The sequence below is a fragment of the Pongo abelii genome, chromosome 2 (genome assembly GCF_028885655.2).
Source record: "Pongo abelii isolate AG06213 chromosome 2, NHGRI_mPonAbe1-v2.0_pri, whole genome shotgun sequence".
Lineage (NCBI taxonomy): Eukaryota > Metazoa > Chordata > Mammalia > Primates > Hominidae > Pongo > Pongo abelii.
This window is the reverse complement of record NC_085928.1, coordinates 145,475,161-145,502,900: the sequence shown is the minus strand read 5'-3', so window position 1 is coordinate 145,502,900 and position 27,740 is coordinate 145,475,161. Positions and strand designations below refer to the sequence as shown.

General features: G+C 37.7%; 1 protein-coding gene across 3 annotated transcripts in view; it reads right to left on the bottom strand.

The window, feature by feature from the left end:
* Nucleotides 1-27,740, bottom strand: part of PPP2R3A (protein phosphatase 2 regulatory subunit B''alpha) — a 184,923-nt gene that overhangs the window by 133,098 nt on the left and 24,085 nt on the right. For all 3 annotated transcript variants that reach the window (XM_024245015.3, XM_054552663.2, XM_054552664.2), the window contains one exon: nucleotides 13,912-16,355. In XM_024245015.3, the coding sequence (XP_024100783.1) occupies nucleotides 13,912-15,906 (1,995 nt within the window). In that variant the 5' untranslated portion in view covers nucleotides 15,907-16,355. The remainder of the gene's footprint in view (nucleotides 1-13,911; nucleotides 16,356-27,740) is intronic.

The following is a 27,740-nucleotide window of genomic DNA, read 5'->3' as shown; positions in this document are numbered from 1 at the left end:
AAATGTTCACAGCTGCATCATTTATAATAGCCAAAAAGTGGAAACAACCCAAATGTCCAGAAAATGAATTTTATCTCAATTTTTAAAAAGCCTTCTCATGTTGTAGTTCTAACAGGCTGAGTAGTTTAAAAAGGTAATAACAGAGTGAATAATCAAGAAAACTTCCCTGGCGTTGCTAGAGATCTAGATATCCAAATCACCTGAGAAATTCATTGCAAAAAGATCATCACCTAGGCACAGTCATCAGGTTATCTAAAGTCAACATGAAGGAAAAAATCCTAAGAGCTGTGAGGTAAAAGCATCAGGTAACTTTTAAAGAAAAACCTCTCAGATTAACAGCAGATTTCTCAGCAGAAACCCTACAAGCTAGAAGGGATTGGGGTCATATCTTTAGCCTCCTTAAACAAACCATTATCAACCAAGAATTCTGTATCCAACTAAACTAAGCTTCATAAATGAAGGAAAGATAAAGTCTTTTTCAGACAAACCAATGCTGAGAGAATTCACCACTACCAAGGCAGCATTACAAGAACTGCTAAATGGAGTTCTAAATCTTGAAACAAAACCTCGAAATACACCAAAATAGAACCTCCTTAAAGCATATATTTCACATGGCATATAAAATAATAACACAATGAAAAAACCCCCAAGGTATTCAGGCAACAACTAATATGATGAATAGAATAGTACCTCACATGGCAATAGTAATGTTGAACGTAAATGGCCTAAATGCTCCACTTAAAAGATGCAGAATGGCAGAATGGATAAGAATTTACCAACCAAGTATCTGCTGTCTTTAAGAGACTCACCTAACATATAAGGACTCACATAGACTTAAGGTAAAGGGGTGGAAAAAGATAATCCATGCAAATGGACACCGAAAGTGAGCAGGAGTAGCTATTCTTACATCAGATAAAACAGACTTTAAAGCAACAACAGTTAAAAAAGACAAAGAGGGACACTATATAATGATAAAAGGACTAGTGGAAAATACCACAATCCTAAATATATATGCACCTGACACTGGAGCTCCCAAATTTATAAAACAATAACTACTAGACCTAAGAAAGGAGACAGATAGCAACACAATAATAGTGGGGGACTTTAATACTCCACTGAATGCACTAGACAGGTCATCACATCAGGAGGTCAACAAACAAACAATGGACTTAAACTATACCCTAGAACAAATGGACTAAATGGATATTTATAGAACATTCTACCCAACAACTGCAGAATATACATTCCGTTCATCAGCACATGGAACATTCTCCAAGACAGACCATATGACAGGACACAAAACAAATCTCAGTAACTTAAGAAAACTGAAATTACATCAAGTACTTTCTCAGACCAAAGTGGAATAAAATTGGAAATCGACTCCAAAAGGAACCCCCAAAACCATGCAAATACATGGAAATTAAATGATCTGCTTCTGAATGATTGTTGGGTCAGCAATGAAATCAAGATGGAAATTAAAAAATTCTTTGAGCCAGACAATAATAGTGACACAACCTATCAAAACCTCAGGGATACAGCGAAAGTGGTGCTAAGATTAAAGTTCATAGCATTAAATGCCTGCACCAAAAAGTCTGAAAGACCACAAATAGACAATGTAAGGTCACACCGCAAGGAACTAGAGAAACAACAACAAACCAAACCCAAACCTAGCAAAAGAAAAGAAATAACAAAGATCAGAGCAGAACTAAATGAAATTCAAACAACAACAAAAAATACAAAAGAGAAATGAAACAAAAAGCTGGTTCTTTGAAAAGATAAACAAAATTGATAGACCATTAGAGAGATTAACCGAGAAAAGAAGAGAGACGATCCAAATAAGCTCAATTAGAAATGAAACAGGAAATATTACAACTGATACCACAAAAATACAAAAGATCATTCAAGGCTACTATGAACACCTTCATGCATGTAAACTGGAAAACCTAGAAGAGACGGATAAATTCCTGGAAATATACAACCCTCCTAGATTAAACTAGGAAGAAACAGAAGCTCAACAGACCAATAACAAGCAGAGAGAGTGAAATGGTAATAAAAAAAAATTGCCAACAAAAAAAAGCCCAGGACGAGATGGATTCACAGCTGAATTCCATCAGACATTCAAAGAATTGGTACCAATCCTATTGAAACTATTCCAAAATATAGAGAAAGAGGGAATCCTCCCTAAATCATTCTATGAAGCCAGTATCACCCTAATACCAAAACCAGGAAAGGACATAAAAAAACTACAGACCAATATCTCTGGTGAACATAGATTCAAAAATCTTCAACAAAATACTAGCTAACTGAATCCAACAGCCTATTAAAAAGATAATCCACCATAACCAAGTGGGTTTCATACCAGGGATGCAGGGATTACTTAATATACACAAGTCAATAAATGTGATACACCACAGAAAGAGAATAAAAAACAAAAATCACATGATCATTTCAAATAGATGCGGAAAAAGCATTTGACAAAATCCAGCATCCCTTTATGATTAAAACCTCAGCAAAATCGGCATAGAAGGGACATACCTTAAGGTAATAAAAGCTATCTACGACAAACCCACAGCCAACATTATACTGAACAAGGAAAAGTTGAAAGGACTCCCTCTGAGAAGTAGAACAAGACAGGGATGCCCACTTTCACCACTTCTATTCAACATAGTACTGGAAGTCCTAGTCAGAGCAATCGGGCAAGAGAAAGAAATAAAGGGCATCCGAATCGGTAAAGAGTAAGTCAAACTGTCGCTGTTTGCTGATATGCTCATATACCTGGAAAACCCTAAAGACTCATCCAAAAGCTCCTAGATCTGATAAAGGAATTCAGTCAAGTTTCAGGATATAAAATCAAAGTACACAAATCAGTAGCACTGCTATACACCAACTGAGACCAAGCTGAGAATCAAATCAAGAACTCAACCCCTTTTACAATAACTGCAAAAAAATAAAATAAATAAAATACATAAGAATATACCTAACCGAGGAGGTGAAAGACCTCTGCAAGGAAAACCACAAAACACTGCCGAAGAAATCATAGATGACATAAACAAATGAAAACATATCCCATGCTCATGGATGGGTAGGATCAATATTGTGCAAATGACCATTCTGCCAAAAGCAATCTACATATTCAAAGCAATTCCAGTCAAAATACCACCATCACTCTTCACAAAACTAGAAAAAATAATCCTGAAATTTATATGGAACCAAAAAAGAGCCCACATAGCCAAAGCAAGACTAAGCAAAAGAACAAATCTGGAGGCATCACATTACCTGACTTCAAACTATACTATATCGCTATAGTCACCAAAATAGGCACATAGACCAATGGAATAGAATGGAGAACCCAGAAATAAAGCCAAATACTTACAACCAACTGATCCTTGACAAGGCAAATAAAAACATAAAGTGGGGAAAGGACACCCTATTCAACAAATAGTGCTGGAATAGTTGGCAAATCACATGTAGAAGAATGAAGCTGGATCCTCATTTCTCATCTTACACAAAAATCAACTCAAGATGAATCAAGGACTTAAATCTAAGACCTGAAACCATAAAAACTCTAGAAGACAACATCGGAAAAACCCTTCTAGACATTGGCTTAGGCGAACACTTCATGACCAAGGACCCAAAAGCAAATGCAACAGAAACAGAGATAAATAGATGGGACTTACTTAAACTAAAAAGCTTCTGCACAGAAAAAGAAATACTCAGCAGAGTAAACAGACAAACCACAGCGTGGAAGAAAATCTTTGTAAACTATGCATCTGACAAGGACTAATATCCAGAATCTACACAGAACTCAAACAAATCAGCAAGAAAAAACCAAACAATCCCATCAGAAAGTGGGCTAAGGACACAAATAAGACAAGTCTTAAAAGAAGACGTACAAATTGCCAACAAATAAATGAAAAAATGCTCAACATCATTAATGATCAGCAAAATGCAAATCAAAACCACAATGCGATACCACCTTACTCCTGCAAGAATGGCCATAATTTAAAAAATCAAAAAATAGTAGATATTGGCATGGTGGTGATAAGGGAACATTTTTACACTGCTGGTGGGAATGTAAACTAGTACAATCACTCTGGAAAACAGTATGAAAATTCCTTAAAGAACTGAAAGTAGATCTGCCATCTGATCCAGCAATCCCACTACCGGGTATCTACCCAAAGGAAAAGAAGTCATTATATGAAAAAGATACTTGCACACTCACGTTTATAGCAGCACAATTTGCAACCGCAAAACTATGGAACCAGCCCAAATGCTCATCAATCAATGAGTGGATAAACAAAATGTGATACATACATACACACACACACACACACACACACACACACACACACTCCATGGAATACTATTCAGCCATAAAAAGTAATGAAATAATGGCATTCGCAGCAACCTGGATGGAACTGGAGACTATTATTGTAGGTGAAGTAACTCAAGAATGGAAAGCCAAACTCACATGTTCTCACTTATAAGTTGGAGCTAAGCTATGAGGATGCAAAGGCATAAGAATGACAGAATGGACTTTGGGGACTTGGGAGGAAGGGTGGGAAGGGGGTGAGGGATAAAAGACTATACATTAGGCACAGTGTACACTGCTCAGGTGATGGGTGCACCAAAATCTCAGAAATCACTACTAAAGAACTTATCCATGTAATCAAATACCACCTGTCCCCCCAAAATCTATTGAAATAAAAATAAATCAAAAATAAATCAAAAGGGGTAACAGCTTGGAATCACAGACTTTCTTTAAAATATCCCTGTAAATAGGCCTTATGAGAGCCAACTGGTTATAAGCTAATTAGTTAATACTAGATTTCATAACCTTTCTCTCTAACTTGGTGTTTTCTTCATTGTTTAGTGGCTTGTTCTGTGTTACTATTTTTTTTCACTCTTAAATAATGAAACACTGGTGGGGGGAAGGAGACCAGGTAGTGGTAGTTATCTATAGTTTATTTGTTCCCAGCCTAATTCTCTAGCCTTGACTTCACTGGCTGCAGCAAAATAGGAAAGCATGTGTATGACAGAGGAGACCTAATAAGCATTTTTGTGCCTTGCTTCAATTGCCTCCAAATTATGGGAACACATTCTATGACTAATAAAAGAAAGAACCCACAAAATCTGATGTTTTTGCTTTTCAGTGTTCCTAATACTTGGGGTAGATGTTGTTCTAGGATCTGGGGCAGCAAGAAAGAATTAGAGCCTAAAATGATCAGGAATAATAATTCTGGGATCCCTAGAATTTCTAGTGTCTAGAGTTCTCTGTACTTCTTAGTCTGCTTTTTTTCTTCCCTCTCTCCTTGAGGAATTAATTCAATTAGAGATTGCTCATTACAGACCATAATAATTCATTTTTGGCCTATAAATATGTTGGAGAAAAAAGAAATGAAGGGATTCCATTTCACTGACACTGCCATGTTAAATAAATGCCTGGTGACTGGTGCTATAAAATACTCTGCCCCAGTGTCTTCCTTGGTGGAGAGAGAGTGTGAGAGAGAGAGAGAGAGAGAGAGAGAGAGAGAGAGAGAGAGAGAGAGAGAGAGAGAGAGAGAGAGAGTGTGTGTGTGTGTGTGTGTGTGTGTGTGTGTGTGTGTGTGTGTGTGTGTGTGTGTGTGTGTGTATGACTTCTCAGTAATTGTGGGTGGGAGTTGAACTCACAGATGTCAAAACAGGAGCTTGGAACTGATAGTCAAGGACCCTGGTGACAATGAGCATTATGCTGGAAGTATGACAAATACGTCTCTTGGATGCCAAAGCACCTCCCAGGGTAAACACCTTAACTGTGGTCTCCAAAAGTAGATCCATGAGAGGGGATGACAGAATAACCCCTCAGACCTAGTCTAGATTAGTTATGGTTTGCTGGCAATCTCAAGAGAGATGACTCTGATTCAAAGATCTCTATGTAATTCTCAGTTCTTATGAAAGACTGCAAGATATGGTATAATAGAGCTTCTGGAGTGATCAGTTTACACACGTAATTTTATCCAATTTCTGAAGATGATCATATTGGGAAGCCTGGTTTCAGGGGCTCAAGCCTGGCTAAAATAGTGGATTCTCTTAGGGTATCTAAGAGAATTAAAAAAATTACCTTTATTATTTTTTTCTTCTTACAAAAGGATAAGGTTGGTTGTAAGGAAAAATTCAAATACTACAGAAATATAACATAGAAACAAATCCTATACAAAGTGACAATTACTAACAAATATCAATTGAGCACCAACTGAGTGCCAGCTACCAGGGATATAGCAGTGAATGTAACAGATAAAATTCCCTGTTCTCATACAGGTTTCATTCTAGTGGTAGGAGTCAGTGGAGAAAAAGAAACAGTAATTGAAATAATATATCAGGGGGTGGTAAGTGTTAGGGGAAAAAAACAGTAGAGGGGGAAAGGGAATACCAAAGATTGTATGTGTGCATGAAATTTTTAGGGCAAAAAGGCCTCAGTGAAGTGACATTTTTAAAAAGACAGATGTGGTGATGGAGTGAGTCCTGCAGGTATGGGGTGGGGGTGTTGTAGGAAGAGGGAATACAAATGGGATTATGTCTGGTATATTTAGAAAGAGGAGGGCTAGAGGAGGAACTGGAAACAATAATAACAGCTCTTTCAAAGAGCCCTGGAGTGAAGAAGAGCAGACAAATGAGTGTTAACTCAAATGGTATGTTGGAGCACTAGGGGTCTGTTTTGTTTTAAAGCTGGGAGAATTGTAGCATGTTTATCTGCTGAAGGAGTGATTGAGTAGAGGAGAAAACTGATGACTGCAGGGAGAAATGGGTCAATCTCTGCAGGAGTGTTTGTGAGTTGATGGGAGGGGATGGTATCTATTAATAAAGCCCCAGTGTAGGCCTGGCCTTAGATAGGAGTTTGGGGATGGGCGCCGTGGCTCACGCCTGTAATCCCAGCACTCTGGGAGGCCCAGGTGGGCGGATCACAAGGTCAGGAGTTCAAGACCAGCTTGACCAACATGGTGAAACTCCGTCTCTACTAAAAATACAAAAATTAGCTGAGTGTGGTGGTATGCGCCTGTAGTCCCAGATGCTCGGGAGGCAGGAGAATCGAGGGAGGCAGAGGTTGCAGTGAGCCGAGATCACGCCACTGCACTCCAGCCTGGGCGACAAAGTGCGACTCCACCTCAAAAAAAAAAAAAACAACAAAAAAAGAAAAAGATAGGAGCTTGGATGGTTCATGTATAGAAATAATAGAAATAGAAGGAAAGGGAGAAGATATTTAGTACTGATATGGGTAGGAGATGGATAAAGGTCTCTTCTGATTGCTTTAGTTTTCTCAGTAAAATAGGAAACAAGATTAGCTGAGGGTGAGGATGGGAAAGATGCTGGAGGTTAGAGGACAGGGAAGAAGGCACCTGCAGAGTGGAAAGTGAATGGACTAGGGAAACACAGTAGGACTGCCACACAGTACTAAAGACCCACTGGAGGTTGGTGGTCATGAATTTAAAGCAAGACCACTCAGCATGGTTGTGTGATCTTCTGTAGCCAAGTTCAGCTGCATGAATAAAAGCTCAGAGTAGACAGAGAACACAATTTAATCTGAGTTGGAGCTGTTCCAGGTGGGTACCATGGAATGAGGGGATGACAAGGAACCTGAGAGTATATTCAAGGGAATGATTTTAGTGACAAATTACGGCAGTGGTTCTCAAGCATAATCATGCATCAGAATCACCCGGAGGGCTTGTTAAACCAAAAAGTGTTGAGCCCTACCTCCAGAGTTTCTGATTTACTAGGTTTGGGTTGGGGTATGAGAATATGCATTTCTATCAAGTGCCCAGGTAATGCTAACACTATTAGTTGGGAACCATACTCTTAAAACCACTGACATAAACATAAGGCCAGAAAATGAACGAAGAAGGGCAGAGGACAGACTCATTAGAGGAGATCAAGGAATTGAGAAGCTCCTGTATTGGATACCTTATCTATCAAACACTCGAACAGTGGCAAGAGTAATATTGAAAAGTGTCTCATAAAGCCAGGAGATAAAACCTTCAAGAAATAAGTGACCTGGGTTGGTACATGACTACAATCAGAAGAGGCAGTGGATAGCAGAGTCTAATGATATTAGTTCAAAGTTGGGGCGGGGCTGGTTTCAGGGAGGCAGCCAGGAGAATAGTCTAGAGCAGCAATGAAATACAAGAACCCTTACTGCCCCCTCCAGGCCCAGTGGGATATGGCGTGGGAATGAGAAAGAATAGAGCCACCATTTCACTGGCTACAGTATCCTTAGGAAGAGACGAGTTTAAGTTATAATAGGAAGGGAAATGTTTAGAGAAGAGATATGACATAGGAAACTTTGCCGGTAAATGATCATGAATTCAGAGTGCAAGAGAACATGGTGAAACGATTTCAGGAGTTGGGAGGGTTGGAAGTGGACTTAGGAGATATGTAAGAGCAGTGTGAGGAGGAAAGTGGGGTGGGGGATGGGGAGTGATCTGGATTCCTGGACTTCTGGTGGTGACTAATGTAAACAGGGATGAAGGGCATATTAGACAGATTAGTCCTGATGACCTTAAGTCAGAGAGTGGTGGTGAAGCTGTGAGGGTTGGACAGGCCTGTGGGGCTTAATGGAGCAAGCTGAGTTCTGGGAGCTCCTCTTCACTCCTGCCAAGGGTGGAGTGGAGGCTGGGAGAGGGCAGACTTATCAGGAACACCTGGATATGAGATTCACTTTCTACTTCTGGAGGAACATGAATAATATTGAGCATATGTACCCCAAACTTTGTGTGCATAAAAATATATTAATAACAAAAAGGGATCATAATGGTACATCTTGCAATTTACATTTTTAACTTTATCTTGACCTTTCTACATCAGTACGTATCTATCTACCAGGCTCTTGTGAACATAGATGGGGACATATTTGAGATACCTGATGTTAATCAGAAAGAATGCAGGTATTAATGCAAAGGTACCTAACGTCAGAAGCCACCAAAGGTGGAGGGGGATATTCAGGTTGGGCTGATTCCACAAATTCCTATTTGCCACCAGGCAGATCTATTTACTTTTATTAATCTGCTTGGTGGCAATTGAGGAGGAGAGAATGGTTTCCTATTTTATTGCTAAGTGTCTTGATTTCTACTTAAGCATTCCCAGCACTGAATCCAGGCACCATGAGCACCTACAAAGCTAGGGAAGAAACATTTTCCCTCAGTGACATGACTGGCTAATGTTAATGAAGGCATGGATATAAACCTAGAAAGTAAAGACAGAAAAGTGTTTATTAATGCTCCAGAAGGAACGTTTAACAAAGTTCCTAAAATGTGCTTTGTTAAAATGTTAAATTTATTTTCCTAATTATTCTGCATTCAAATATGCATACAAAACTATACACTATACTATCTAAACACTGAGGAAACCTAAATGTTAGATCATTAACCTAGGAAGGTCCTTTATTTCCTCTGGAATGAAATCTCAAATACAAATTCTTGCTCAGGGTTAGAAGAAAGCAAAGTGAGTTCTAGTAACAACAGAAATCATGCTCACCTTCAAAGATTTCTCTCTCGGGCATCCAAAAACAAATAAAAAACAAACAATTGTACTAAAATTAAATGGCCAGAAATATCCTTTTCCAACCCAAATCCATGAGGAGGAAGATGGCAACTTCTAAGAATGGGCAAAAGGACAATGAATATATAGGTATTCCTTAAAGAGAAAATAAACTGTTACAAAATTTTCAAAATTTAAACAAAGAGCTCGTATATAGCGTACTGTAAGAAAGCCTTTGGGAACAATGGTGATCGAGAAAGCACCCTCTCCTCGAAATGGCTACAGCATATTATCGAGGGATTTCTGCCCCACAATAAAGTAAAACAATCTATACTCTCATGATGTCTTCCCCTCTTGCCAGGAAAGGTGACCGGACCCTTCCTAGGGTGCTGTCGTTCTTTAGGTGTTAAAGGCTAGAGGAATTAAAAGAGTTAGAGGTCTAGGTAAGATACTTGAGTCTTGCTGAGGCACTACCCTGAAGTCTGAGAAGGGCACCCTGATGTCAGGTCCTCTTGTGCCCATCCTTGAGAAGCAAAAAGCAGGGAAAGGGATGGCCCTCAGGCAAGGGAGCAGTTTCCATTTGAGGAGACAAAGCAGGAAAGTGAAAATCCCCTCACTTGGTTATTCATCCACTTACTCGTTTATTCATTCAACAAATAGCCATTTAATGCGAAATAAAGGCCAACAGAGGCTAGTAGCCCAGATGTGGAAACTTAAGAGAGATTCACACATCTCCTTCCATATTCTTATTTCACTATTTCATTTTTACCTCGGGTACATTTGAGAGCTTGAGATAACATTTTTGGAGGCTGAATGGAAAAAGAGAAGATCAGATGTGAATTAGGTTGTCAGGTAGACTGCCTGCTTAAATTCTGACTTTAAACTCCAGAAAACCGATGGGAAAAGGTTACAACTTGAAGGACAGGTAGGCTTCTTACTCTCTATCTCTTATTGGTGTGGATTCTACTAACTTGGAATTCATAATAATATAAGCAGAGCAGTCTGAAATTTCCCTTTATATTCTCTAGGAAGGAAAGTTCTGTTAGAACAATTTTGTTGCCCTTGATCATCAAGATAAAACTATTATTACAGAGCTCAGGTTAGAGAGAAATAATGGATTCATATATATCTATTTAGTCTCTTGCTGAATTCCCCTGGGACAAAAGGTATTTGGAGAAGATTTGAAGCAAACCGTAAAATGTTAAGATTTGACAAAGCTAAGTGGTGGGTGATAACAGTGCTTTTATATCATTCACCATACTTTTCTATTTGCTTAAAATGGGTTGACAAACTTCAGTCCATGGACCAAATCTGGCCCACTGCCTGTTTTTCTAAGTCTTGGAGCTAAGAATGGTTTACATTTTTAAAGCATTGGGTTGTTTGTTTGTTGGTTTGTCTTGTAAAGGGCAAATAAGACTACATGACAGAGACTCTGACCCATAAAGCCTAAAATATTTACTATCTTGCTCTTCACAGAAATGTTTGCCAATTCCTCACTTAAATTTTTCATGAGAAAAGATTAAAAAAAGACAAGTAGGAAGGCAACTGAGTCAAGGAAGAATGGTTTGTCTTCTTGCATTAAGCATCTTCCTGAATTAAACATTTTATATTACCTGTCTCTTTGAATTAGCTTTTCATTAATTACTTTTCCAACTTTTATCAAGAAGAAACCTCATCAAATTTTATTATATTCTGTGATATTGAAACTTATGGCAGGAGACAATCTTTTAATAAGATTTTGATTTCAGTCCATTACTTGTCAAAAAACTGGGAAGCACATTTAGAGCCCAGTGTGGCATTTTAAGGTAGCTGTACCTAGATTGGGAGTCACGGGGAACCCACTCATGAGGTGTTAGCCAGGGACACAGGACAGGTGATGCTCAGAGATTTTCTACTTTATGCAGTCCATCTCTTTTTAGAGAATTTGTCTCCTTTTTGTCACAGAAGATAATGGAGGAAGAGGGTTCAGTAAAATTCAAAACACCGTATCACAGTGCGAGTTTCTGGTTATAATGGTTTTAAGACATTGGAATAGGTCATCAGAGAAAGCAGATGTTTCTTCAATGCACAGACAGGTTATTGTGAGGGAAAATAGTGAGATAATACCTTTAAATATGTCTTAGTATGCCTTAGTTCACAATAACTGGTCGCTCTTATGACATTATTATCATTTTGAAGTTGCTATGTAGGTATTTTCTTTCCTTTATAATAAACCATTAAGCACATCAGTATTGCCTGTGTACTGCAATGTGTCATGTGGAAAAAAAAACCACGTGAAGGGATTTTTCTTACTTTTGTGATTAATTCCAAGTTTCTCTCCTAGTGTTGACCCAAAACTAAAGATATTACCACCTGTGAACCAACAAATGAGAAGATTCACACAAAGTAATTTCACAGAAATGCTCAGGAACATCTGCGATATTTAGACCCAAATAATCACTTAGTAACCTTATTAAGTATATATTGTTTTAAACTTTAGTGTTGCTAGTGACTAAAAAAGTCCACAGAAGAATAGCAGCCACGAAACATATAGATTGAGTATCCCTTATTCAAAATGCTCAGGACTATAAGTGTTTTAGATTTAGAATTTTTTTGGATTTTGAAATATCTGCATATATATAATGAGACACCTTGGGGATGGGGCCCAAGTCTAAACACGAAATTTATTTGTTTCATATATACACATAGCTTGAAGGTAATTTTACACAGTATTTTAAAGAATTTTGTACGTGAAACAAGGTTTTGATAGCATTTTGACTGTGACCTGTCACAAGGTCAGGTGCAGAATTTTCCACTTGTGGCATCATGTTGGTGCCCAAAAAGTTTCAAATTTTGGAGCACTTTGGATTCTGGATGCTCAACATGTACCAGGGAAAGAAATATTCATCTGAAGACAACATGCATTTGTTCCCCTGCTCAAATGAAAGTTGTAATGAGAAGCCTAATATATAACTTGTATTTTAACTTGGCCACATAAATGGCATCTCAAATATCGAATTAGTTTTTAAAAAAATTACTATGTAATATTTAAGAATATAAAAAAGCATAAAGAATAACATGACAAAATACTTACGGATCTACTACCCAGATTATGAAGTAAAATATGACTAATACTATTCATGCCCCCTGTACGCCCTTCCTCAGTTGCATTTCCCTTCCTCCAGGATTAACCATTAACATTGGATTTTGTGTATCCATGTACTTCTTCATACTTTTTGTAAAAATGTATGTATCTCAAAATGATTCATATCCTTATTTTACAACTTGCTTTTGTCGATTTGGCTTTATGTCTGAATTCATACATGTTGATACATATAGCTCATTCATGTGGTAGGGGCAGTGCTTAACAAATATTCCATGTGCTTTTCTATGTTTCTCAGATTTTAGGTTGGGACTCACTGGACTGTGAACAGAAATGAAGTGTGTCCAAGTTTGGGACAAGGCAGTTAAAAGCATCACCCCTTTGTTCCCCTCCTTCAGTGAACTCAAAAGCCACATATTCCAGATGGGTCAATGGGCAGCAGTAAGAACATGGAGCCTCCATCAGACTGGGTCCTTGAGTGAAGTAGAGCAGAGCCTCTTGCTAACCTATGTTGGACTTATAAAATGAACAAGGAATAATCTTGTTGCACTAGGACACACATATGTAAATAAAATGGGAAGACAACTATCTTTCTGGGAGTATTCAAAGGCAGTGCTTTCAGTAGGGGGATGGATTAAAAACTTTTGAAAATACTTCTGTGATTCTAGATTGATATCTATTCTCAGTTGCCTGGAGAATCAAATCTTACCCTTTAGTCTTTATCTTCTTTGAAGGCCTACTGTTATGACAATACTTTCAGAATGGTGTTCACATGCTCATGAACTGTTTCAGACATTGTCAGTTTTGTCTCTACAAGTGAATTTTAAGCTCTTTAAGAATCATGTCTTCTCTCCTTTTGTACTCTACACTAACCTTACACAGGTCTACACAGGCAATGCAGTAACAACTGGTCTCTTGGTTGGCTGGGGAGGGTGACGACTAATATTAAATGCCTACTTTGTGTAAGGAACCTTGCTTATGTTTCACACAAGTTATTTTGATCCTTATTATTTCCACCATAAAGATGAGGATATTAAAGGTAAGTAATTTTTCTTTGGTCACAGAGCTGGGAAGAAGATGAAGGGTATGGGGAGGGCAGTAGGAACCAGTCTGAGTCTAAAGTCTTTGCTTTTTTTTTTTTCTCTATCATCTTGTATAATCTTTGCTTTTTACTGACTCTGAGCTGAGTGAGATCATTCCTAGCACAGGGCAGAGCTTTAGTAGAACAAAAAATGGCTAACAAAAAAGTTTTTCTTTATAAAATTTTCAAACACTAAACATTTTTTAAAGAGTTCCTAGGACTCAAAATTGTTGGGTCTTACCTTGATCACCTCTGGAGTCTGCTGAATCAAAACTGCTGAAGTAGTATCTTTGGCTTTATCACCAACAGGACTTCTACAGACTGATAAATTGGTCTGGGAGGAAGTTGTCAAGGTTTCCTGTAGAATTTGCATCATTTCCTTTTCTTGTGATAGGCTCCCTCTGCTTGATTTGCATTCAACTAGTTCTTGAGCAAAGTCTTCAATGCTTTCCAGGATTCGCAGTAAGAGGGCTCGATCCTCTTCCTCTATTTTGTGTCCATTGGTTTCAATAATCCTTGTTAGACAGGAAGGTGAGACTTTTTCTATGGGTGAAGAGACTTTAGATTTAGGCTCAAGATCTACAAGGGTCTGACCAGTCAACTGACTGTGACTATTTAAAGAATTAGAGTTTTTACCCTTCACAAGTGGCTCTCTTAGAGAGGTCTCCATCTTCTGTGAAAAAGATTCCAAATCCATTAACAATTTATCTATCTCTTCTTGGCTACTGGAATTTGTAAAATCTCTCTGGTCTCCCTCTTCAAATCTAGAAAGTTTTGATTTACAGTCTTCCTTAGGTAGATGAACAAATGATTTCTCAAATATCTTACCAATTTCATTTTGCATTGGGGCGGGGCATTTTTTAAGATGAGTAGCATGTTCTGGAAATTCTGCTCTATGTTCATTTATCTTTAATAACTCATGACTAGGTCCATTCTCTGTCTTTTGTCCTTTATCTAATGCTTTCTTTCCATCTGACTCTTCTTCAATATAAAGAGTTTCCATTAAGTTGTCAGAAGAAACATTTTCTAAAGGGTTCATGGTTAATGACTGTGATTGGACTTGGACAGCTTTTAGAATTCTAGGATCATTTACCTCTAAGTTATATAAGGAATTTGTGGAGTTGTTTGGAATGGATTGTACAGTGTCCATCTTCCTAGTATTAGGCTTGTCATCTTGCAATTCAATAGTTTGAAATTGTCCAGAGTCAGAAGCTGAGAGCTGGACAACATCTTCATATTTAGGGGGTTGTTCAGTGCCAAACACTGGGGAGAAGGGAGTCAGTTGTAAGCTAGGCATATTACTGATCAGTTCTGTTAAATCTAGAGCCTCATTATTCCCAGACTGCATGAATTCAAATGGTAACTTTTTCAGATAGGATGCTAACCTGGTCATTACATTCATATAGACAGTTTCAGAGCTAGAAATTGTATCATTACCACTTCCTTCATTGATGCTACTCCCTGATTTTTTCTTTATGCATTGTTTTATGATGTCTGTGCATTTTTTTAAATCCTCGGAGCATTTCAATAAGATGTCCAAGCACATCTTTATGTCTGTCCCACAAGAAAAATTATCTATTTTATGTTTTTCCAAAATCTGAGTAACCAAGTCTTCTTCAGAAAAGTTTTGAAGAAACATGGAAGTCAGGTTCGTATCAAGTGAGTTCCTATGAGACAACGGTTTTTCCTCAACTGAGGAACTCCGCAGTAAACCAAAGGATGGGGCGTTCCCATCATTGTTATAATGGCCACAAAGCAAGTCCAAATCAACTGACCTCCTATTAAATGAGTCAGACTTAACTTTCCTTCCCTTTCTATAAGCTGCATGGTTAGAGTTTTTGAGTTTTTCAAGGGAAAATTCTTTTATTTTCCCACTGGCAAAACTGATTGCTTCTCCTGCAATGTCCTTTAAGTTGCAGGTATTCTGAAATGTAGATCCTCTCTTGACCCTGGGTATGCCTGTGAAGGCCTGTTGGGGATAGTCTCCTTCAGCCGAAGAAAGCCCATTTTCATGGGGTAGAAACATAGAGTTCAGATCTGCATCTTTGAACTGAGACACAGGGATGTGCAAGAGGTCTGCACAAACACTATGGTGTACCACAATGCAGTCAACTCCATGTGTGAAGGTGTGGCAGGTTCCAGTGCAATAATGTATAGCTTGTTCAAAACGCCGGTCTATCACCACGCTGCTGTAGTGGTTCACAGTACTGACCACAAGTCTGTAAGTTGCTGCCATAATATCAAATCCACTTACTGGTGGGACTTGGAACTTTCTAGAACTTGTTTCATGAAAATTCTTCAAAATGACAGTTAGCCGAAAATATATTTAATAACAATGTTCAGTGGTTTCTTGCAAATATAATGGCTTTTCCCATGAAGGGAAACCATTTATATTTGAGGTTTGGTAACTATCAGGATACAGTAGCTGCTGCACATGTGTGCTCGTACTGGCAAATTTAATAATTTAATAATTGTGCTTTTTAATTTTATTTAGTAATATTGTGATACTGTAGAATTATTTTGATGAAATAATATCCTCTTTTAGTTCTTCAACAGTTCTATAACATGGAAATTTGCTCTCATAAATTTACTATCATAAATCTTAGTTGGTAGTAGAGAAGTATTGTGATAACTGAGTCCTCCCAAGGTTTAAATGATCCATTTTTCTGTGAATGACAGAGAAACCTGTAATAAAAAAGAAAATAATTAAAAGGAAATTTTTTTTAATGCTGGAACTTTTAATTTCCTCTTTCTTTGCATCCCATATGCAGTTAACCACGACGCTTTATTATCTGCAATATCCCTTACAGCTGATATTCAACTCACGCCTTTGTTTCATCACACCTTATACTCCTTATTGCCTAGAGTAATATTACCTCAACTCTGCCTTGTCACATCTGCCTCTGAGATGAATTTCTTATTGCATGCTCCTTGCCACGTTATATGATATTAAGAAGCTTAGATTTACATGGCATTTTCATCCCTCACAGCTTAAGAATTCACACTTCTGATCTCCTCATGGATCACAGCAAGTCTACCTCTTTTGACTCACTTTTAAGTCCCTCAACATCTGTTCCAATCCATCTATAATCATATTTTCTACTATGTCCCCGCACTAACCTTTTGCTTCCATCAACCTAGTCTTCTCAAAGACTACCAACACCTAGTACCTGTTCTTGAGTCTCAAACTTCCTCTACTCTTAGAAATTATTCTCCCATCATCATCTTTTTGCTTACTGAGAGAAAAAACAAGTTTCATTACTGATCTTGATCCCATCTCCCAGACCCTGCCCCATGTGGATATCTCTCTCTCTGCATCAAGTGGACAGAATTTACTTAATCATTCTCTTTTTAAAAAATGGCTTTTAAAATATACTGTAGTTGCTTTCCAAGAAGGTTGTGTCAATTTATTTATTCAGTCAACAAATACTGACTACCTACTGTGTGTACAAGGTTCTCTGTATACACTAGGGATAGAGCAGGAAATAAAACAAGGGGAAAAAACCCAATATACAAGTCAAACATATAAACTTATCATATGGTGGCATGTATTGGGGAGAAAAATGATGCAGGGCAAGGGTTTAGAAATGCTGGGAGGGTGCTGTTTTATGAAGGGTTGTCAGAGAAGACCTCGCTGACATCTGAAAAGCAGAGACCTGAAAGACTAGAGGAAGCAGGCCAAGGAGGTATTATGAGGTAAATCCTCCAGGGCAGAATAACCACACGTACAAAGGCCCTAGAGTGGAGCATGCGTGATTCACTAAAAGAATGGCAAAGTGACCAAAGTGGGTGGAGCAGAGAAAGCAAGGGGACAACGTGGGAGATGACATGGCCTGTAGTCCCAGCTACTCGGGAGGCTGAGGCAGGAGAATTTCTTGAACTCGGGAGGCAGAGGTGGCAGTGAGCCGAGATCACGCCACTGCACTCCAGCCTGGGTGACAGAGCAAGACTCCATCTCAGAAAAAAAATAAAAATAAAAATAAGTAAATAAATAAAAATCTGATGAACTTTTCATGAGTCATCTTGCTGAGAAAGAAGAAGGGGATGGGGCAAGACTTAAAAGAATGAATCACAAATTTAGGTCTTTGAGTATGTTTTAAAAGACATCAACAGCAGAAAACCAAACCTCAAGGGGTGGCACCAACTATCAGTGAGAAATTTACAGTCTAAAACATTTGAGTTAAAAAAAAATGCCAAAGAATCAAAGATTACTTTCCCTGCTATTTGTTTCAGACCCATGGGTGTCAAATTCTGCCTTTTTATTCAGACCATAATTCAACTGATGCCCAGTAAACTAGATGGAATCTTAGACATGGAATCTAATCCACTATTTTCAATCAGAGATCCAACCTAACTCAGAAGCACCATGCTATCCTGCGTCTAAGAGAAAGCTAGACTCCATGGTTTTGAATCCCAATCCTGCCAGTGTGGCCTAATACAAGGCGGTTAACCTTGTCAGTCTGTTTCAACGGCAAAATGGAGAGAACAATAATACCCATCTCATGAAGATTAAGTTAACATATGTCAGATGCTTACAACAATACCTAAGACTCAGGAAATGCACAATAAATGTTATTGCTGTTATTGCTCTAATTCACTTATCAAACATTTCTTACTCTGTGCCAGACCCTGGGAGAATGATGCCAAATGACATATAGTGATGTCTTCAGAGTGCTCAATGTTTAATGAGGGCAGGGACAGAAGCAAGCAAGCACAGCAGTTATCAGGAGTGAGGCCAAGTTTCTCCCATTTTGCTCCCACAATTAATAAATGTTCTTTTCAGAAAAGTTGGACAATATTCACAAGCAGAAATAAACAGTTGATATTCCTATGGATATACTTTAACTTTCTCTTACAAAAATTTATAAATGTATGTATTTTTAACAAAATTTGGACCATACTATAACTTACTTTGAAAATATCTCATAAATGTACTTCCAAGTCAAAATAGACATAGATCATTTTAATGAATAACATTCTATCATATAAATAAATTTAGCCATTTGTTATTGCTGAACATTTAGGTTATTTACTATTTGTTTTCAAATAAGCAGTGATAAACATTCTTTTACATATATTTTACATAGGTCTTCAGTTATTTGCTTATAATATATTCCACACAGTAAAACGTTGAGTCAAAAGATGTGTGTGTGTGTGTACATATACTTTTTCAAAAAAGGTCTTTAGATACATAGGGCCAATCTAGAAGAGGGCCTGTTTCTCCATGTTTTCTTGGACTGATTCCTCTCTTTAAATTTTTGGTAATTTGATTGATGAAAAAAATGGAAGTACATTGTTTTAATCTTCATTTCCTTGATTGCTGGTAAGTCTGAATATCTTCTCATTTACCTATTAGACATTTTATCATTGTTCACTTGTGAAGCCTTTCTTCATGTCCTTTGTCTGTTTTGAGAGGGAGCATCTGAATCAGACTGAGGAGTCAGGAAAAGCTTCCTGAAATATAGCGATGTAGGCACATAATTTTGAAGGATCAATGAGAGCTACTTAGACAAAAAGGAAGGGAAGAATACTCCAGGTAGAGGGAAACACATATGTGAAGGCAGAGAGGCAGAACACTGTACAGTGAATCCCGAAGTACAAGTAGTTCCAGCTAGTTTCACTGGGGGGCGTATAGAGACAAGCAAGAGGGCAGGAAAAGAGAGCAGCAGCAGCGGCAAAAGCCAACCACAGTTGGCCTTTGTATGCTAAACTAAGGAGTCTGAACTTTATTCTGAAAGCTATGAGAAAAAGACTTTTAGGCTAGAGAGTAACATGATGAAATTTGTTACAGAAAGATCACTGTAGCACCTGAGTGGAGGATAGATAGGAACCAGACTGAAGACCTAGAAATCGATTAGGAGGTTATGATAATAATCTATGCAAGAAGTGATGAGAATCTAAACCAAGTAGGTGACAGTAATAACAAAGAGGAGGGCACTGATTAGCCCAGGAGGAAGAATCCATAGAACAGCAGGAGGGGAAAGTGACAGGGAGAAATCTTGGATTTCTGGCTTAAGTACTGGGAGACTTGTCTTGCTAATCCTAAGACAGACTTTTTGTTTTTGTTTTACGGGGGGTGGCCACAGGACAGATAAAGTTATTTTCTGAATGTGTTGTTTGAGGAGGTACCTGTGGAATGTCTAAGTGGTGATGACTGAATGAAATGTGAACATAAAAACCTGGAGGTCAGCAGAAAGATCTGGGTTGGAGACGCAGCTCTGAGAAGTTACTCAGGGTGAGTGCATAAAGTGAGGGCAGCTCTGGACTGAGGAAAAGTTGAGGATCAATGACATTTCTGGGTTGAAGAGAGGAACAGAATTCTTAGAGGGAGTCTAAGAAGAAAGAGAAAAAGATAACAAGAAAACCAGGAGAAAGCAGTTTTATGGAGGCTGAAGAAGGGACTTCCCAAATGGAGGTCACTAGCACTGGATGTTACTAAGAGGTCCAGGAAAAACAAAAAACTGGATTTGCCAATATGAAGGTTGCTGGTATCCTTATCACGTGCAATTTCAGGGACTTGGTGTCAAAAAAAAGTGGTGTAGGTAGACTAGATTTTCCATTAGTTTTTTTGCTAAGAAAAGGAGAGCTATAAAACGGCAGCTAGAAGAGAATGGAGATAAGAATTTTTTCTTAAAGGATAGAAAGTATTTAAGCTTGTGTACATGTTGAAGGGAAAGATCGAGAAGTAGCTTTGAGGACCCAGGAACTAGTAGCCAAAGCCCTGGTGAGGGGATTAGTCTCAGAGGAAGGTGAATACCTTTCCTAGTGAGGCAGGGGGAAAGAAACCAGTTTATAAATGGATGAAGAAAAATATAAGGAATTTTTTTCCATGACAGGTTCAATTTTTCTCAGTGAAACTGAAAGCAAAATTATTGATTAAAGTTTAGGAGGCAGGAGAGGTATTAAGGAATTTGGGAAGATAGTGAAAATCTGAAATAGATGTTAATGAAAATAAGGAGGTATCTGATTAGGAACAGGCAAAAGTAAGGATAGATCCTGAAACACTGAGCAGGACTGATGTAGAAGTAGAGATGGTACAAATGACTAGCTTGATCCAGGGCTTCCCATGAAGGCCAGAATACAAAAAGAACAGAACACAAAAAGAAGTATGAGGTAATGTGTTTATTGATTAAATAATGCTGATCAAGAAGGAGCAAAGGAGAGAAAAAGTTTCTTAGCAATTTACTAAAAATCTTCCACTAGGATGACATCTGTTTGTGCAATAAGCTTTGACTCTGTTAGATTAACCAACAAATATTTCTCTCTGCATATTAGTGGACACTTCATTAAATCATTTGAGATGTAGAAGGTCTATTTTTTCATCAGGCTTCTTTTAAAAGTTGATAGAAATAAAAGTGCCTCTGCTAACTTTAAGCAAAAAAATGTGAAGACAAGAAAACTTCAAAGTAGAAAAGAAAAGCTTAAAAATTTTCACAAAAATGGCAGTTTAGAAGAAAAGTTTGGTTATAAACACATTTTTACAAAGCAGCAGCCTTTAAATAATAGGAACAAAGAGAAAGTTTCTGGTGCCAGAATCACATTAATTATTGAGCTACAGTATTTTTCAATTCTAAAATACATTTTCTTTGGACATTTTAACATCACTTAAATGGAAATACATCTTATAGTTGGTAGCATCTTAAAATCCCTATTGGCTAGGCAGAACTGTGACATGGTTGTCATTTATTGAACGCACTCTAGTAAGGTCAAGAAAACACCATTGTAAAAAAACATGCAGAATGACTTGGCAGAAAATTCCCAAAGATCATAGCAGAACACTCTTTTAAGAAATGCGTCATCACCAAACACTCTGGATGGCAGAGAAAGAAAGTATAAACACAGGTAGCTCTAAATTGAAAAGTGATTTTAAAGAGTCTGAATCTGAATAGATGAAATTCTAGAAATATTTTAGCCAATTATTTCCACTGTATTTTATTTATATATGCACAAGAGTGATATATAATTAAAAATACCCATCAGGCCAGGTGTGGTGGCTCATGCCTATAATCCTAGCACTTTGGGAGGCCAAGGTGGGCAGACTGCCTGAGGTCAGGAGTTCACCATCAGCCTGGCCAACATGGTGAGACCCCATCTCTACTAAAAATACAAAAATTAGCTGGGCATGGTGGTGCGTGCCCGTAATCCCAGCTAACTTGGGAGGCTGAGGCAGGAGAATTAATGGAACCCGGGAGGCAGAGGCTGCAGTGAGTCGAAGGCTGCAGTGAGCCGAGATCGTGCCATTGCACTGCAGTCTGGGCAACAGGGCCAGACTTCATCTCAAAAAAAAAAAAAAAAAAAAATCTGTCAACATAAGTCTCATAGAACTCTTTCAATAAGTAAAAAAATTCTAGAGGATAAGCATTCTATCATAATCAATAGAGTTTTTTCTTTCTTAATGGCACACGAAATAGTGAGTTTTATAATCTTAGATGAGATAAAATATGAGAAAAATTTTCAGTCTAAACATCTGTTATAGTCTGCTTTATACCCCTAATACAACAGACTACTTGGGAAATCATAATTGTTCTGAATGTGTATATTTATGCACCTCAGGTCTGTGGCATGCTGCCAGCCCCACCCCCCAGGTTTTTGGTCTCTGCTGGTCCTTTCATCTCCACAAAGGGCCAGAGTCTGTTTTCCTAATTTCTGGGCAAGTGTTTCATGAGCATCTTTAGAGTTCATTCAACAGATATTTATCAAGCACTTACTATTACCACCACTTTAAGCAGATTACGATTACTCTAACATGTACTTTCCAGTGCCTCTGGAAAGCTCCACAATAAACTGCTGTATGGCAATTCCTAATGAAGAAGATCTGCTGTGAAACAAACGTTTAGAAGCAGCAGATAAGAAAAGTTAGGATGGAGAGGAACTGGATTTTTGAAAGATAAGAGACTTACCAGGTAAAAACAGGTTGGACTGCTTCTTGTAAGCAAAAAGGAATTCTATGAAGGCACAGAGATAGAAAAAGGCTTGTGTGTTTAGAGAGGTATAAGGAATCTGGTATTGGTAACACTGAAAATGTGCAGTATGGGTTTCACAGTTTTAAGGTTTCCTCCAAATAATAAGAATGAGAAACATGAATGCAAACTCCGTCTTCAAAAACCTAGGAGACACCTGTAATTCCAGATGAAGACAGAAAACAGAAGCAGGAATGGTAAATGACAGCTTACTGGTGACAAGCAAACCAACTCATACCCTGCACAACCCAAAGAAAGCCAAGGTTTGTTGGTAGCAGGTGCCACAGAAAATGGAGTAGGGTAGAGGACTGAACATAGAGGGACTGTTTGAAAGTCTGTAAGGGAACAGTTAGGTCTCCCTACCTCCACTCCACAAGCTCAGAAATCATACCTCTTTCACCCTGCTGAAGATAGAAAGTTGATGTGCTGGGAGGAAAAAACTGAAACAGAAAAGCAACAACATTAGGGGCATCAGACAAAGATGGTGGTAAAGGACTGAAAATAAAGGAGGCCCAGGTCACCAAAAACTAGGCTTACTACTTCCAGCTCCTAGTCTCCACTGTGGATTAAAGAATCTTTTTCTGGAGAAATAGAAATCTCATCTAGCTACATGATCACCTTACAGTGAAGCCTACTAATTGACAAATGCTGCCCACAAACACAGAGCTTCCCTTCAGCTTTTTAGAGCTTCATTTTTATTTTGAAATCAACTTTATTGATAATTTACATACAATAAAAAACATATTAAGTGTGTAGTCCAGTGAGATTTGACAAGAACCATGTAACCATTGCCTTAAAAAAGACGGAACATTTTTATCACTGCAAAATTATCCCTAGGCCCTTTCTCAATTTCCCTTACACATAATATCCAACAACCACTGATCTGATTTCTATTAATGTAGGTAAGTCTCGCCAGTTCTAGATCTTCATATTAGCATAATTACATATGTACTTTTCTCCCTGGCTTCTCTCATTTAGCACTTAGTTTTGAGATTTATCCATTTTACTGTATGTTATCAATTGTACATTCCTTTACACTGCTGAGTAGTATTCCACTGTATGAATATACCAGAATTTGTTTTCTCTATTCAAATGTTCTGATGCTATTCAACAAACAGATAAAACAAATTCTGGTATATTCATACAGCTGATGGACATTTGAGCTGTTTCTAGTTTGGGCTATTATGATTTAAAGCTATTATGACTAATCAAGTAAAAGTCTTTTTGTGGATATGTGTTCATTTCTTTTGGGTAATTAGCAATGGAATTACTGCGTCATGATAAATGTACATTTAACTTTATAAGAACCTGCAAAACTGTTTTCCAAAGTGGTTCTACCATTTTATACCCTTAGCAGCATTTGACAGCTCTAGTAGCTCTACATCCTTTCAGATACTTGTGAATTTTAGCCATCTTAGTGTGAAGTGGTATCCCACTGTGGCTTTAATTTGCATTTCCCTGCTGACTAATGATGTTGAGTATTTTTTCATATGCTTATTAAAAATTCATATATATCTTCTTTTGTGAAGCATCTATTCAGAATCTTTCAGGTCATCTTTTATTACTGAATTCTAAGAGTTCATTATATATATATTTTAAATACAGATATTATCTCCCAGTCTGTGGCTTCTCTTTCCATTTTCTTAGCAGTGGCTTTTGAAGAGTAGGAGGTTTTAATTCTGTAAATTATTTCATCAATCCAATTAATCATTTTTTCTTTTATAGTTAATATATTTATATATACTACCTTAAGATCTTTGCCTGTCCTAAGGTCATAAGGATTTTCAATGGCTTTATAGTTGAAAAGAATGAAACACTTCCTTCGCTTGACTCCTGGGACATACTTGGCTGGTTCTCCACCTGCCCTTTGAAAATTCACTGTCTCCTTCCTTGCATCTCTCTTCTTGTCCCCTATGTGCCAGTCTTCCTCAGAGTTTTGTCCTTTGCCCTGTTTCTTATCTTACGTATGCTCAAATCTTGTCCACTTTTGTGGCCTTAAAATCTTTATCTGGCGCTTCCTCTCAACTATTTATCTTTAACTCTGGTCTCTTCACTGCCAAGAATACTTAACTACATGGGGAATATTTTCTCCTGAATGTGTACTGAAATCCATGCCTGAAGCTGAATTCATCTCCCTGCAGACATTAGAGCTATATTTTTTGGGGTGTCTCTCCCTAATTTCATGGAGAAATTTGGGAAGTTAATATAATCTTAAACATTAATGTAATGATGGAAATTATAGAACGGTGTTACACCTACTATGTTGCTATTTATTTGTTCCACTTCAGGAAACATCTGGAGCAGAGTATGAGGTAAAGAAATTCCACTGCTTATCTCAGCTGATGAAAGGGTTCAAGAAGAAATGATCAACATCAATCATAAAGAAAAGACAGAGTTGATTGAATGTCCATGCCACTTAGGTGGATCACTTGAAGACTAAGAGCAGAAAAAAACTGTAGAAAATTGTCTTGAAAACTTTTTATTTAACAGAGTACACAAGGTATAATGATTCAGAAGTAAGTAATGAGTCATTCAGAAATAATAAAACTATTACTTTGCCTGGAAAACATAGGCAATCTTGGGTGGATGACTCAGTGTGGAAAGTGCTTCCAACAGAACAGTTTAAAAGAACACCAAAAGTGTACAGTAAGGCCTATTTGTGGAATAAAAAAGGAGACCTGGAATATTTTATTTGTCGTGTCCACTTCAAAAATAGTTGAGAAATTTAAAAAATAAAATAAATAAAATATAGTTGAGAAAATAAAACATCTCTTATAGAAAAGATTTTCTGATGCTCAAAGAAACTGTATACATGGCTATGAAAGAACAATTAATGCTTTAGGTTTAGGGCTAATGTCTGAATGAGGCTAAGGGTAATATAAAAACATTCAGCAGTGGACCTGATTTGAACATATGGGAATTAGGAAGCGCTTAAAAACTTTTATTTTTACCGCAGTGGAGAAACAGGAAATGTGTGGCTGAGGGGAAAAAGCACTAGGTGGGCAGTCAGAAGCTCCTGGTCTCAGCTTCTGCACTGACTAGCTGGGTAACTTGGTCAAGTCACTTCCCTCACAGAGATTTCATCTTTTCTTCAGGAAAAACAGGATGAAAGATGGCTCTGGGGTCTAGGGAACACGAGAAAAGCAAAATTTGTTTTTTCTTGGTTTGAATTAAGAAAGGGCTACATTTTACCAGAGAACTATTTTGTATTATTTGATATGGGAAGTATGATGAATAGGCTATTAATATTTAATGCACGTAATCTGCAAAGCTACTGCTTTCTCTGAGAACTATCTCCAAAAGGAATATTTGGGGTTAAACTTTTACCATTTTCTAATTTTAAAAAGTTCTTTATTATATACTCCAAAATATCACCAATAGTTTTTGTCTCTGTCTAGCTATATTTTAAGTTACTTTAGTTCACACAATTTCCTTTTCTAAGTATTTTTCTTATTTTGGAGGAGAACATATAAAAATCAGGTAACATTCTATAGGTAAAAATCATTTAGACAATTTAGAAGAACACATGTATTTTACAACACAGTTTAATAAACATTTGAGTCCCACTACAGGCCAGGTACCCTTCAACATAAAGAACTATGAACTCTATGGTTTTGCCTCAAGCAGCTCACAGTCTGAGTGGGCAGGAAAGTGGATACATAACCTTTAGGAAAAAAAAGTCACACCAGAGGGGGGATCTGCCAAACCCAGTCCTGGAATAGAGTAGTGCAGTTGGCTGAAGGGAAAACGTCCTGTGAGAAGATGGAGCAAAGCAGAAAGCAGCATGGGATGTGTGGAAGCTAGCAGGAACTTGGTATTGAGTGTCAAGTTTGAAGACAGGCCTCCAGGAGCCAAAGCTGAAGGAGTGGGGCAAAGGCAACACGGCATCAGAAAGCCCCCGAGAGGTTACAAATTGTGGCTGCGAGAGGAGACAAGATAAAATGTGCACTGTGGGATATTACTCTTCGTAGCACTGTGAAGGGCAGACTTGAGGACACAAGATGAAGCTAGGTAGGCCAGGTAGAAGGCCTCAGAAGAGTCTAGAAGAGAACCCGTGAGGCTATAAATGAAGGCAGCTCAGGGGCTTAAGTTGACTAATCATCATCACAAAACTGTGAGCGGGATCTAACATAAGACTTTCATCTTTAAGTCCTGTTCCTTTCTAAATTCCTGTACAAGCACAAATTCTGGTTAAAGATAACAAGAAATCTGAAATTTATTTTTATTAAGCATGGATATATTTTTAAAAGGATTTTATTCATTAATTTATATTAAGTACTCCAAATGTTCAGGGCATTACAGAAAACAAACAAGGCTTGTTTGTAGGAATTTGTGAGATAAAATAAATGAGACAAAAAATAACAGGTCAATTCATTTAAGAGGTATTTATTGAGCTCCTCCTGGGTCCTGATGGAGATCACATTCTAGTGACAATTCCTTTTAGAACATCATTTTTACATCCTCCTTCCCTTCCCTGACAAGTTCATTTTGATACAAGTGAGCAGAGAGGGTCTTCAGCGCCTAGTGGATTCTAGAGGACGGCCAAGAACCTATTGTAAAAGAAACAGAATCATGAGATCAGGGAAAAGCTGCTCATTTGGGATAAGAGAAGAATCCCAGAGAATGGTACGGATGGCAGTAAGCTGGGGTGGAGCCCGGACCCGCCTTCAAGGCAGTTTGGATTTGACAAACCAAAGTTACTGTTTTGTCTTTTTAAACAATAGTTTTAATCTTTATAAAAGTAATGACTGTAGAAATAAGACACACTGCAAACAAAAGTGAGAGTGATACCAGAGAAATTACAAAGAGGAAAGCAAAGATCACAGCTAGAGGTAGTATCAATGTGAACATTTTTGTAAATATCCTTTTGGGCTTTAAATACACATATACACATAAACAGTCATGGCGATTTTTGTGCATATAACTTTTTAAACAAAAGTAGGATTAAATTATAGTTTATTGCCTGTTTTTTTTTTCCGCTTAATACAGAGAAACTTCTTTCCCTGAAAATAAAAATCTATAGTATACAACTTATAGATATTGTATGGGCACAGTAAATTTACTCATTTAACTCTCTAGTAAGGCACGTTAGGCTGTATGATAAGTAAGG